The sequence below is a fragment of the Macaca thibetana genome, chromosome 3 (assembly GCF_024542745.1).
Source record: "Macaca thibetana thibetana isolate TM-01 chromosome 3, ASM2454274v1, whole genome shotgun sequence".
NCBI classification, from domain to species: Eukaryota; Metazoa; Chordata; class Mammalia; order Primates; family Cercopithecidae; genus Macaca; species Macaca thibetana.
In genome coordinates, this window is record NC_065580.1 from 51339501 (window position 1) to 51352458 (window position 12958).

The window sequence follows — 12958 nt, forward strand, 5'->3', positions numbered from 1 at the left end:
TAGGAGTGTAATTGCTGGATCATATGGTAACTCTACATTTAATCATTTGTGGAATTGCTAACTTATTTTCTAAAGTAGCTATGCCGTTTTACCTTTCCACTAGCAGTGTATGAGGGTCCAAATTTCTCCATATCATCAGCACTTGTTATTGTCCATCTTTTTTCTTTTAGCTATCCCAGTAAGTATGAAGTGGCATCTCATTGTGGTTTTCATTTGCATTTCTCTAATGACTAACAATATTGAATATTTTTTCATGTGTTTATTGGCAATTTGTATATCTTTTGAAAAAGGTCTATTCAAATTTTTTACCCATTTTTAAATTGGGTTATTTGTCTTTTTGTTGTGGAGTTGCAAGGGTTGTTTCTATATTCTGGATACCAGACCCTTGTCAGATACACAATTTGCAAATAACTTTTTCATTCTGTGAATTATTGGTTAACTTTCTTCATAGTATCCTTTGAAGTACACATTTTTAAATAGTGATTAAGTCCAATGTATCTGTTTTTTCACTGGTTGCTTATGCCAGGGGTCCCCAATCCCCGGGCCACAGACCGGTTCAGGTCCGTAGCCCGTTAGGAACCAGGTCACACAGCAGGAGGTGAGTGGCACATGAGCAAGTGAAGCTTCAACTGTATTTACAGCCGCTCCTCATTGCTCTCATTACCTCCTGAGCTCTACCTCCTGTTAGATCAGCAGCAACATCATATTCTCACAGGAGTGCAAACCCTATTGTGAACTGTGCATGCAAGGGATCTAAGTGCATGCTCCTTATGAGAATCTAATGCCTGATGATCTGTCACAGTCTCCCATCACCCCCAGATAGGACCATCTAGTTGCAGGAAAACAAGCTCAGGGCTCCCACTGATTCTACATTACGGTGAATTGTATAATTATTTCATTATGTATTACAATATAATAATAATAGACATAAAGTGCACAAAAAATGTAATACACTTGAGTCATCCCAAAACCATCTCCCCTTCCCTAGTCAGCGGAAAAATTATCTTCCATAAAACCAGTCCCTGGTGCCAAAAAGTTGGGGACCGCTGGCTTATGCCATAGATGTCATTTCTAAGAAACCATTGATGAATCCAAGGTCATAAAGATTTATACCTATGCTTTCTTCTAAGAGTTTTATAGTTTTAGTTCTTACATTTATATCTTTAATATATTTTGAATTAATGAGGTAACTTATTTTTAGGGTCCAATCCTAAATACCCTAAGAACCAAATGAGAAAGTCTTTGATTCCTCTTGTACAAAATAAGGACTCTGCTGCTTGTGTGTTTACAGGTTTAGCATTTGCTCTGCTGGTCACCATCCCCCCAGGCTATGGGTTGTATGCAGCCTTTTTCTCAACCATAATCTACCTTTTCTTTGGCACTTCCAAACACATATCTGCGGGTAAGTCAGTTACTGAGCTGATTAATGCTCACATTGTTTTTTCTTTATGAATTTTATTAGCCATACATTGTATCAATTCCAAATTGCACATAATCCAGGAGAAGAGTCATGTTCTCTTGTGAAAATCAGGACCAGGGATTGAGAAGGAGGGCAGGGTCACAGATGGCAGTCATTTTATTTATTTATTTATTTTATTTTTTGAGATGGAGTTTTGCTCTTATTGCCCAGGTCCTTGGAGTGTGATGGTGTGATCTCGCTCACTGCAACCTCTGCCTCCCAGGTTCAAGCGATTCTCCTGCCTCAGCCTCTCAAGTAGCTGGGAATACAGGTGTGCGCCACCACGCCCGGCTAATTTTTTGTATTTTTAGTAGAGACGGGGTTTCTCCATGTTGGTCAGGCTGGTCTTGAACTCCCAACCTCAGATGATCCACCCGCCTCGGCCTCCCAAAGTGCTGGGATTACAGGCGTGAGCCATCACACCTGGCATCGCCAGTCATTTTATATGCTCTTATTCTGTGGTTGAAAGACAATATGCTTTAGGGAGGCATATACTGACCAAGATTCACCCACTGTTAATTAGGTCCGTTTCCGATTCTGAGTATGATGGTGGGAGCAGCAACTGTAAGATTAGCTCAAAATTTCCCTGGAAATACAGGATCGTCCAACAACTCAACGAGTAATTCTTCATCACTAGATGACTACAAGGTGACGGTGGCGGCATCAGTCACAGTGCTTTCTGGAGTAATCCAGGTGAGCACCTTCTCATGTAACTTGCCCACCTCAATCTGTTTGCCTTGACTGGTACACATCTCTCTGTTTTTCCTCGCCACTGCCACTCCTCCCCGTATTCCCTTTAGTTTATGTCTCTCCCTCGTGGCCCATAAGAAATACTGTAAGAAGGGTCACTCATCACAACCAGAGGGAGAAGAGTGGGTCAACAGTATAAAAATGAATGAATATGGGTCTAGACAGAAGGAAGAAGGGGAATAGAGAGGCACGAACAGTGACAAGTGAAATGCTTCAACATATATCTGGGAATTGATAGACTCAAGAAACAGCATATCGGGAATTGATAGAGTCAAGAAACAACCGTATGCAAGAAATCGTCATACTGGTGGCTTTAGAATTTTTTTCTTTAAATCTTCAGCAACTATAATCTAGTTGGAAGGGATGGGGGCTTTGAACGGCTCATGTCAATTTTAGGGAAAACTGAAAAGGATTATGGTAGAGTCTCACTCCCAAGCCATATGTTGACACCCCTACTGAATAGTGAAAATGTCGTGGACTTTTTGAGATGTTGCCTAAGTTTATGGATAATGATATTATTGGTTAAGACCATTTCTTAAAGAAAGAAAAAGTCAGTTTCTACAAGGACATAAGCATGTGTCTTATTGACAATTTGGTTAGTTATTTCTAATACATTTCTGAACCTAGTATAGAAATGGAACCCAGCTGGGCTTTGGGCAGCCACAGCTCTGGCTGCGGTTTGGAGACATGAGCAGAAAGACAGGTCAAGCATCCAAGGGAAGGAGAATCCACCCAATTTACCTTATTGCAAAACAATGATGCTTTAGGGGGGAATTAACCATCTTTTTCCCCCAGCTAGAACCAGTTACCTCTGATGTCCAATATGCAATTATGTATTTCTTAAGCGAAATGAGCAACTTTGAGGAAATATCAGTAGACACTCACTAATGCATGCTCCAGCAGCTAGAAAGTATAACTTAAGGCCGGGCGCGGTGGCTCAAGCCTGTAATCCCAGCACTTTGGGAGGCCGAGACGGGCGGATCACAAGGTCAGGAGATCAAGACCATCCTGGCTAACACGGTGAAACCCCGTCTCTACTAAAAAAAAAAATACAAAAAACTAGCCGGGCGAGGTGGTGAGCGCCTGTAGTCCCAGCTACTCGGGAGGCTGAGGCAGGAGAATGGCGTGAACCCAGGAGGCGGAGCTTGCAGTGAGCTGAGATCCGGCCACTGCACTCCAGCCTGGGCAACAGAGCGAGACTCTGTCTCAAAAAAAAAAAAAAGAAAGTATAACTTAAAATTACATCAGCAAATTTATGAGGGCCGATGCTAGGTAAGATTCTGCTAGAAAAGGCCTATGAGTCTTCCTATGACACTTAAAAATAAGGGTGAGCGAATAAGCCTGTTACTTCTTGGGGGCAAACTAGACTTATATCCTATGTGAATACCATGTAACGTTCCACCTGAAGGATGGGGTGGAAGGGAAGGAGAGGAAGGAGCCTGGATGGGAGGTGTCCCTGGAGGCAGGGACATTTGCTTCCTCAAGGCATATACATACAGGTTGAGCCTTTACATTTTGTGTAATATTATTTCAGTTGCGGATCCTTGAGTTTGCTGAGGCGTACTCCTAATCTATGCTGACAAAGGTTTTTGTTCTCTTTCCAGTTGGCTCTGGGGTTTCTGCGGATTGGATTTGTAGTGATATACCTATCTGAGTCCCTCATCAGTGGCTTCACTACTGCTGCTGCTGTTCATGTTTTGGTTTCCCAACTCAAATTCATTTTTCAGCTGACAGTCCCATCACACGAGGATCCATGTTCAATTTTCAAAGTAAGTATTTCTTTCACTTAAAAAATACTGAAATACATGAAACTCACTGTTGTATTCTTAGAGAGCTTTCCTTTAATGCCTTTGCCATGGGGTTTACCTACAGGTTGTAAAATGTATTCATATTTAAAAAAAAAAAAAAAAGTAAATCCAGGCGTGATGGCTCATACCTGTAATCCCAGCACTTTGGGAGCCTGAGGCAGGAGGATCCCTTGAGCCCTGGAGTTCAAGACCAGCCTATGCAACAAAGTGAAACCTCACCTTTACAAACAATAAAATAATTACCTGGGCATGGTGGTACACATCTGTAGTCCCACCTTTTTGGGAGACTGAGGCAGAGGATCGCTTGAGCCCGAGAGTTAGAGGCAGCAGTGAGCTGTGATGGCGCCACTGCACTCCAGCCTGGGCAACAGAGCAAGACACAGTTTCAAAAAAAAAAAAAAAAAGAAAAAAGAAAAGAAAAGGTAGCAAGAGAGCAATACTGAAAGTCAACCATATCTACCATACAGCTAATGTGAACAACAAAATTAAGTAACACTTACATTTGACTTAAGTATTTTCCAAAAGGAAAAAATATATATATTTATATTTATATATATAAAATATTTTATATTTATATATTTTATATATATTTACACACACACATACATATATATGTTTTTAAAGCTTTACCATTTTGTCCCAACTTTTAAAATGTTTCTAAAAATCTTATTTTGAAAGAAATTTGCTAATTGAGTTACGAGTTTTCCTATTTCTTGAAAAGCAGGTCTCATTCTTTTAGAATTGAAGTTCTTGGGTCCTTTTTGCATCCTATTTAGAAAACAAAAGACAATTTACCAATATGTAGATAAGGCAGCAGTTCTCCCTTCCTCCAGAGGATGCAAAATAGAACAGATAGCGTTCTTAGTTTTACAACTTGGGACAAAATGGTAAAGCTTTTAATAACATAGATTTTGTTTTTTGGAAATATACTTGAGTCAAATATAAGAGAAGTGTTACTAATTTTTTTTGTTAACGTTAGCTCGATGGTAGATGTGTTTGATTTTTAACAACTCCCAACAGTTTTTGGGAGTTGAGATAGAACTTGCTCCAAATTGGAACCAACACTCTCTCACTTCCATTCAGAGGTATTCCAGAAGTGGAGTGTTCTAGAAGCAATTTGGGATCCAGTTTTGGCCCGCTTGAGCTTTTTGGGGCACGTGGATATGGAACCCAACTAGTTTCAAGAAGTAAGACCATGCATAGTGCACAGTTAGCCAGAAAACTATTTTCCAAAAGTGACATAGAGAGTCAGCTAAGAAATGTGAGGGGATCTAAACCCCCAAAAAGGGCCAGGAATTGAGCATACTAAGCAAAACTATCAAAGATCAGAAGTTATTCCCTGGACAGAGTAGTGATGGCTGTGAAATAAAAAATGATGACCAAAGAGACCTAATAATGGCAGGAGACCAGTGGTAAAAACATGAAAAGTATCCAACAAAATTTGACACTAGCCAAAGAGATTCCCAGCAAAAATGCCAGAAGCATTCTTAAACTAGTGTGCCGCCTACACTATGCTAATTTACTCTTCTCATATCTCCATCTCTACTCTCTACAATTTCACATTCACAATTAAACAGGAACAGAACAGGAAATCGCTATCAGTCTCTATCAGTCTTTTTGCTTCCATGTTTATTTTTATTCGTTTGGAGAGGTGTTGTATCCAAATTATGCATTAATATAGGGCTTTGGTGGTTTTTGTTTTTCTAATTGTAGGTACTATACTCTGTATTCTCACAAATAGAGAAGACTAATATTGCAGACCTGGTGACAGCTCTGATTGTCCTTTTGGTTGTATCCATTTTTAAAGAAATAAATCAGCGCTTCAAAGACAAACTTCCAGTGCCTATTCCAATCGAATTCATTGTGGTAATTGATCATTTTCAGACTTTGTCATAGTTACTCTACTGTTTTTATGTTGTAAATCCTTCACCATCTGTAGTTCAGGAGGTTTTAGTGGGGCAGGTCATCTCTGCAGTTTCTGGGTATAATGTTTCGCATGGTTTTCTTCTCATTCAGAATTTAATAACTTCCTCTTATGATTTTGAGTTAATTTTTTTCCATGTGAGACAAGGAGAGTGCAGAGAGCACAACCTTTGACAAAATGTCGTGGTAGAGCCATTTGAATTAAAGCTGTGGTTCTCAATCCTGGTGGCATGTTAGAATTGCCTCCGAATTTCTTAAAAAGTAACAAAGCCTGGGCTGGAGTTCTTATTTAACAGGTACAGAAGTGGGTTTTGGCAATTTATTTTTTTCAAAGCAAAACTCTTACTTGCATCTCACATTTCTAACCTGGGCCATTTGCAATTTTGCAGACCGTGATCGCAACAGGTGTATCCTATGGCTTTGACTTTCAGACAAGGTTTAACGTGTCTGTGGTTGGGAAAATGAATCCTGGGTAAGTGTGTCTTCCATGATGGCATCACCATGCATGAAGCAGAGAGTTAGCAGTAGTGACAGGCGAGGTACAATCCGAACTGCAGGTCACCCTGCAGGTAACTCTCATCAGAATCCTCCCTGCACCCTGCATCCCTAACGAAGACTCACTGCTTGCCTTCTAAGAAGGAGCTACAAAGAAAAGCAGGGTCTGCAGTTCCTTTTTTTTCAGCCTCCCCACAATGAATGCAGTTCTTAATACCAGAAAGTTTCTACTTGTGGAAGAACTCACAAACAAGACAAGCAGGGACGCAGACCAGCAGAAACTCACTTGAAAGTAAACGTTAGCAAACTAGTGAAAGTATACAAATAGGCAAAGTAAGGCTAGACGCGGTGGCTCATGCCTGAAATCCCAGCAATTTGAGAGGCCTAGGTGAGAGGATCACTTGAGCCCAGGAGTTCAAGACCAGTCTGGGCAACACAGTAAGACCCCCATCTCTTGTTTTTTGTTTTTTGTTTTTTTTTTAATATATATATATATATATATATAAAATACAATAAAGAAAAATAGGCAAAGTAAATGGCTTCTCCTTATAAAGAAACACCAAGTGAAATCAGATTTCCTTGTCCATAAATTACTATAAACAATATGTAATGCTTTGTTTGAAGTTACTGAAGCCAAGTTCTGAAAGTTCAAAAGAGACACTGAAGGAACACAGGCATGCCACGTGAGCAGTCCAGATAGGCACACTCTGTCCTTTCTCGCGATCAGATTCAAAACAAGGGTAGGGCAACTTTTCCCACTGCCAAAGGATGAGAAGCCCGGTTTGTACAAGAATTTTAAAATGTACTTCATTACATTTCGTGGATTGAGAAGGAAGATCATTTTGTGCTGTTTCTTCTAACCATAGCATCAGTTTCTTCCAACTTACCAATGAAAGGTTTTCCTGTTTTATTTTTTTAAAAAAGACTTCTCTCCCTCTCTATGCTTAACAAGTATTTGAGAATTCCAGAAATCAACAGTTATATGTATTTTTTTTTTTACTTTAAAACAGCCAAATTCTTTTAAAGGCAAATATATGTATTTTTTATTTTTTTAAAGAAAAAAAAATTTATTACCAGATCTTCATGTGTTACACTTCATGAATCTCAAACGTCACTTTTAATTTTTAAAGTTTTAAAGTGGAAATTAGGCTGAAACTGAAAGACTATTTCTAGGGTTTCCTTCTATTCTGCCACTTTCAAGTGATTTCACTTAACTTAAACGTCTTGGGAGACATAAACCAAATAGAATAAATAAATAAATAAATGTAAAATCAAACAGGATCTTGTCAGAAGGGTTTGGAAAATAAAAGATAAACTTAAGATCACTGAGTTACACCTTAAACACCTCAACAACAGTCTTATTTAGTGAGTATATTTTCAATGTCAGTGTACCTCTCTCCACAGTGTGTGGGGTATGGGAATGGGTAACCATTACATTCAACAGAGAGGCAGTGTAACCTAGTAGGTAAGCTCAAGTGTTCTAGAGACAGAGTGCCTGAGATTTGATTCTGACTCACTTTTTGAGCTTGAGCACATTACCAAAAACTCTGTGCCTCAATGTCCTTGGCTGTAGAAATGAGGCTAAAAATACTAGCTATCAAATAGGATTCTTTTAAGAGTTAAGTGAGTTAATACATGTAACATATTTAAGTGCCTGACTTACAATAAATGTTCAAATTACACTACTATTGTTACTAGTTTAACACCTAAATTAGGTAGCAAGCGCTTGAGCTTTTTATGTTCCTTTTTTTTTTTTTTCTGGGTGATAATTGAGTAGGTATTTTAGGTTTTTGTTGATTGCAAATAGAATATAACTGGAAGGTAGTGATTATTAATTATTGCTAACCTGCTGTTCATGAGTATGCCACCTTAGAAGTTATTTTGCAAAGTCTCATACACTAAATACAAATAATTTGGCTGAAGAAAAGTGCTCATTGAAACAGTAAAGGAAACATAAGGGGTATATTCAGATTCCAGAGGGATCCTGTAATAATAGCTAACAGGTACTTTGTGTTTTACAGTGTGTAAATAGTATTTGCATTTATTATTTGACCCTCCCACTAAACTGTGAAGAAAAGAGAACAAGGCTGGGAACCATGGCTTACGCCTGTAATCCTAGCACTTTGGGAGGCCAAGGCAGGTGGATCACTTGAGGATAGGAGTTCGAAACCATCCTGGCCAACATGGTGAAACCCCATCTCTACTAAAAATACAAAAATTAGCCGGGCATGGTGGCGGGTGCCTGTAGTCCCAGCTACTTGGGAGGCTGAGGCGGGGGGGTCTCTTGAGCCTGGAAGGTGGAGGTTGCAGTGAGCTGTGCACTCCAGCCTAGGAAACAGGAGACCCCCATCTCAAAAATCAGAGAACAAGTGTTATTATCCTCACTCTACAAATGAGGAAATTGTGACTCGAGAAGGGCAAGTGGCAGAGCCAGGAAATGAACCCAAGTCTTTAGACTGTAAATCTTCATCACACCATTGTGTCTACGGTGTTCAGAGACCAGAACAAAAGAATAATAAAGTCCTGGTTATTAAAAAAAACAAAGCAACATTCCAAGCTAACCTTTGGATTTATAATGGCATCAGAATATGGTATAATAGTACTTCTTCAAAATTAAAGCTAAAAATGTAGTACCATAGACATTCACAAAATGTGGAAGAGCCATTCAGAAAGAGTTGATTAGACCTAATTAACCCACTTCCAATAAGTCTGATGACAGAAATAGACATTTACAGGAGTGGAACATTTTAGTAAATTGATGTTGAGTTTGAGATACATGCACCTTTTATAATACAAGTAGTAAATATAATTGAACTGATCTACATTCATGAGGCATAAACACAGAAGTATGCCCTGTGAGTTGAAGGTTTCTCTGACATATATCACCTTAAAGAGAAACCCACTCTCCATTAGGGTCATGGTTGGCTCTAGCATTTCTGTGTAGTGTAGGGCAGTCCAAGGCCCATCTGTTTACCAGGAGCTTTCCATGAAAGGTTATTATTATCAATGGAAAGAAGACTTTTTTGCTTTCCTTGTCTCACAATTGTGTTTGCTCAAAGGGCCTTCATCTATGGATAACTATCGGGAGCATTTTGAGTAATACTTTGCAACCCAGCATAACAATACGAGTGGAATAGAAGACACTTTACAGGAAGCTTATAGGAATACATATGCACATTATAACGTGGTTCTACTGGCAAAATCATATCTCATTTACCACTATCCTTGGATTGAATTTGCAATTTTTTGCCAAATTCAGGCAGTGCTGCTTTTCAGCAGTAAGAAAGCAGATTGCAAAGTTGTCAGTGGAGCTAAATTCTCGTTAATCATACTCCAAAGTGAGACACAACTCAGCCTAGATTGCATTCATTCATAGATTTGTCCAATGATTATATCAGTTTATAAATTGGTTGGTGACATTCAGACTTGCTTAATTTTGATTTTAGATTTGAGCCCCCTAATGCACCTGATGTGGCGGTTTTCCAAGAAACCATAGGAGATTGCTTTGCCATCGCAATGGTTGGATTTGCAGTGGCCTTTTCAGTTGCCAGCGTCTATTCCCTCAAACACGATTACCCACTTGATGGCAATCAGGTAAGTATACAAACTACACTGGGTCTCAATGGGCAACTTTAAATAATATTTTGCACACATAATATCAATGGTGCCACTTCTGAAAAAGGTTCCTTCTTGTTTTCCTGTCAGGAGTTAATAGCCTTGGGATTGGGTAACATAGTCTGTGGAGCATTCAGAGGATTTGCTGGGAGTACTGCCCTCTCCAGATCAGCAGTTCAGGAGAGCACAGGAGGCAAAACACAGGTATGTCAAGATATTTGCTGCAAGCACCGTCCTAGCATTAGTAACTAGGAAATTCAAGCCAGGGGAAAAGTTGAGTTGGTGATAATAATTTTTTATCCTCACAGATTGCTGGGCTTATTAGTGCCATCATCGTGCTGATTGTCATTCTAGCCATTGGATTTCTCCTGGAGCCTCTACAAAGGGTAACACTGTCTTTGGACAGCATCTCTCCTTTTGGTGGTAAATCAAGGACCCTGGTTCTTAAATTCTGAAAGCACAAACTAAACTAGGGGAAAGGAGGTAATGACAAACTCTCAAGTACTTTTCTTAGCCAATACTCTGTGTGAGCCAAAAATATTTCTTTTCCCCTGGCAACGTGTTCTGAATGTTAGGAACACAGATGCCCAACCTGCCTTACCTCCTCTACACTTTGCATGTGCATAGCCCCAAACAGAATTAATGTTGAAATAGGAGGGCACCTGGCACCACACCTTCAATATGCATGGACTGAGTCGAGGTTTTCTTAAAGGTTAAGGTAATCAGGCCCTCTCTCTAATTCAGAGAATGGCGCTACCAGCCACACAACTCGTTCTTAGGAACACACTCTGAAGCTCCTAGAACTTTGGTTTAACTCCAAGACCAACACTGTTGGATTATGGGATGGGAGTGAATAGCCAGCACAGACCTCCCAGCCCTACTCTCATGCTCCTCTGCCTGTAAGCTTGAGGGTTTAGTTTAATGCTTTGTAAACTGTTGCAGCACTCAGATGTAAAACATACCATCAGACCCTGGAAAGCAAAGGCTCTCTAGGAGACATGATGACAGTAAATACATTGTTCCTGTGGTTTTAATATAATTTTGAGGGGGTACATGGAGCCCTGCTGACCTCCTTCTAATCCTGGCTCTGCCACTTATCATCTATGTGATTTTGGGCAAATTACTAAACCTTGCTGAACCTCAAGTGCATTTGTAAAATAGAAAGAGAAATAATACCCACTATAGAGAGTGACTATAAAAATAAAAAGAGCATGAATGTGAACTACTTAGCTGAGGGGGTTTGGCATATGATAAATACTTGATAAATGATAGTCATTATTGTTAACATTATTATTCTTCTACATTGCATTACACTTCTGGCTACAAAGGACATATAAATATGATACAGCCCACCAATGTCTATTGGCTGTTACCTAGGCCTTTTTTCCTTGTTGGTTGGTAGCCGAATGGTGACTTTGGTCCCAGGTTTCTAGACTCCCAATGTGGTCATCTCAAAAAGCTCACTGGCCAAATCCATCTTCAAGCAGGGCAGAGAACAGTTTGCTAAAAATATGCATTCTCCATAGGCTATCCTTCTGATTTCAAAATAAGTGGCATAAAAGGAATGAAAAAGTCACTACTAAAGAAACAGAAGAACGTATCTCAATAAAAATAAACACACACACACTCACCCCTACAGAGAGAACTCCACCCTCTCATACTTCTCCCTGGGTATAAACTTGGGTTCTACCTAGCCCACATCAATTTGGAGACACTAAAGAAATAATTACCAAATCTTGTCCAAGATTTAATCAAAGCCCTTTTTTAAAAGGGTCCTGTGATATGTTCTTTTTAGATCATTGTGGTCAGGAATGTCTTTCTTTCATTCACCTGAATAACTATTTTGCTTCTTTTTATCATATGAAGGCAAAATAACCCATAGGAAAAGCTCATAATAGGTATTTGTTGAGTTCTCACTGCGTGTCAGCGAGCTCTAAGCATTTTATCTTCATTTAATCCTTTATATCAAATGCAGTATGGATACCAGGTTCCTGCGGAAATTATCCCCCTTTCCTTTCTATGATTTCTTAATGCTCTGTAATCTTTACTTTAAAAGTACTCTGTTATATATGTATGTCATTGTAAATTATTTCAAATTGTTTTTCCGTAGAATACTGACTAGTTGGGAAATAATGCCCAATAAAAAAAAAGAAGTCTCTTCGCCAGGTGTCTCTTGACATAGTTTATACTTAGAGAATTTAAAGTCCCGCAAAGTGGAGAGGCCTGTTGTACAGTCCTCTGAATTCTTCACCTAGCTACCAAAAGGTGACATCTTACATAGCTGTAGTACAATATCAGTACTATACATTAGTATAGTATGTTAAGTAGATTACAGACTTTATTCAATTTTCAGCATTTTTTAACTGGCATTCACTTGTGTACCAAATTTTTTAAAAGTCACTTAAGACCATATTTCTTCTAAGTTGTGACCTCTATTCTCACAGTTAGTAAAATTAATTGCTTAGATATTATATTATAAGGATTACCTGTGAAAATTAGAAATAGGCAGATCAGTTCTACCGTCCTCAAGATATAAAAATAAAAACTGCGTATGGCTTTTCTTTGTACATTGTGTTTTCATGGTATAGCAGTATACAAATTCTATACTCTATTCAGAATAAAACAACGTAAATTGGCAGGGGGAATGGGAGCGTGAGGGGCATGTTCCTACAATTATGTTAAAATCCAAAGAACAAAGAGAATGTACTTAGCTATTTAGCATTTTTCACCCTAACTGTCACAATACCTGCAAGACAAAAGATCACATTCTGGCAGTGGAAGAATTGGAAGCCTGAAGTGTGGCTGTAGGGATTAGTACTGGCCTGGGAAATATTCATTCGTTGGTTCAGCCACTCATTCACTGACTAATTTTAAAGGCCCTCCTATATGCATTTAACATAGTAGGTTC

The 12958-nt window shown here is 39.1% G+C and overlaps 1 protein-coding gene across 1 annotated transcript in view; it reads left to right on the forward strand.

Moving 5' to 3' along the window:
• The window catches only part of SLC26A3 (solute carrier family 26 member 3), a 40780-nt gene that overhangs the window by 10624 nt on the left and 17198 nt on the right, over nt 1-12958 (forward strand). The window contains exons 4-11 of the mRNA XM_050784811.1: nt 1292-1402; nt 1983-2152; nt 3814-3978; nt 5731-5883; nt 6330-6412; nt 9882-10029; nt 10141-10254; nt 10359-10436. Coding sequence (XP_050640768.1) covers nt 1292-1402; nt 1983-2152; nt 3814-3978; nt 5731-5883; nt 6330-6412; nt 9882-10029; nt 10141-10254; nt 10359-10436 — 1022 coding nt within the window. The remainder of the gene's footprint in view (nt 1-1291; nt 1403-1982; nt 2153-3813; nt 3979-5730; nt 5884-6329; nt 6413-9881; nt 10030-10140; nt 10255-10358; nt 10437-12958) is intronic.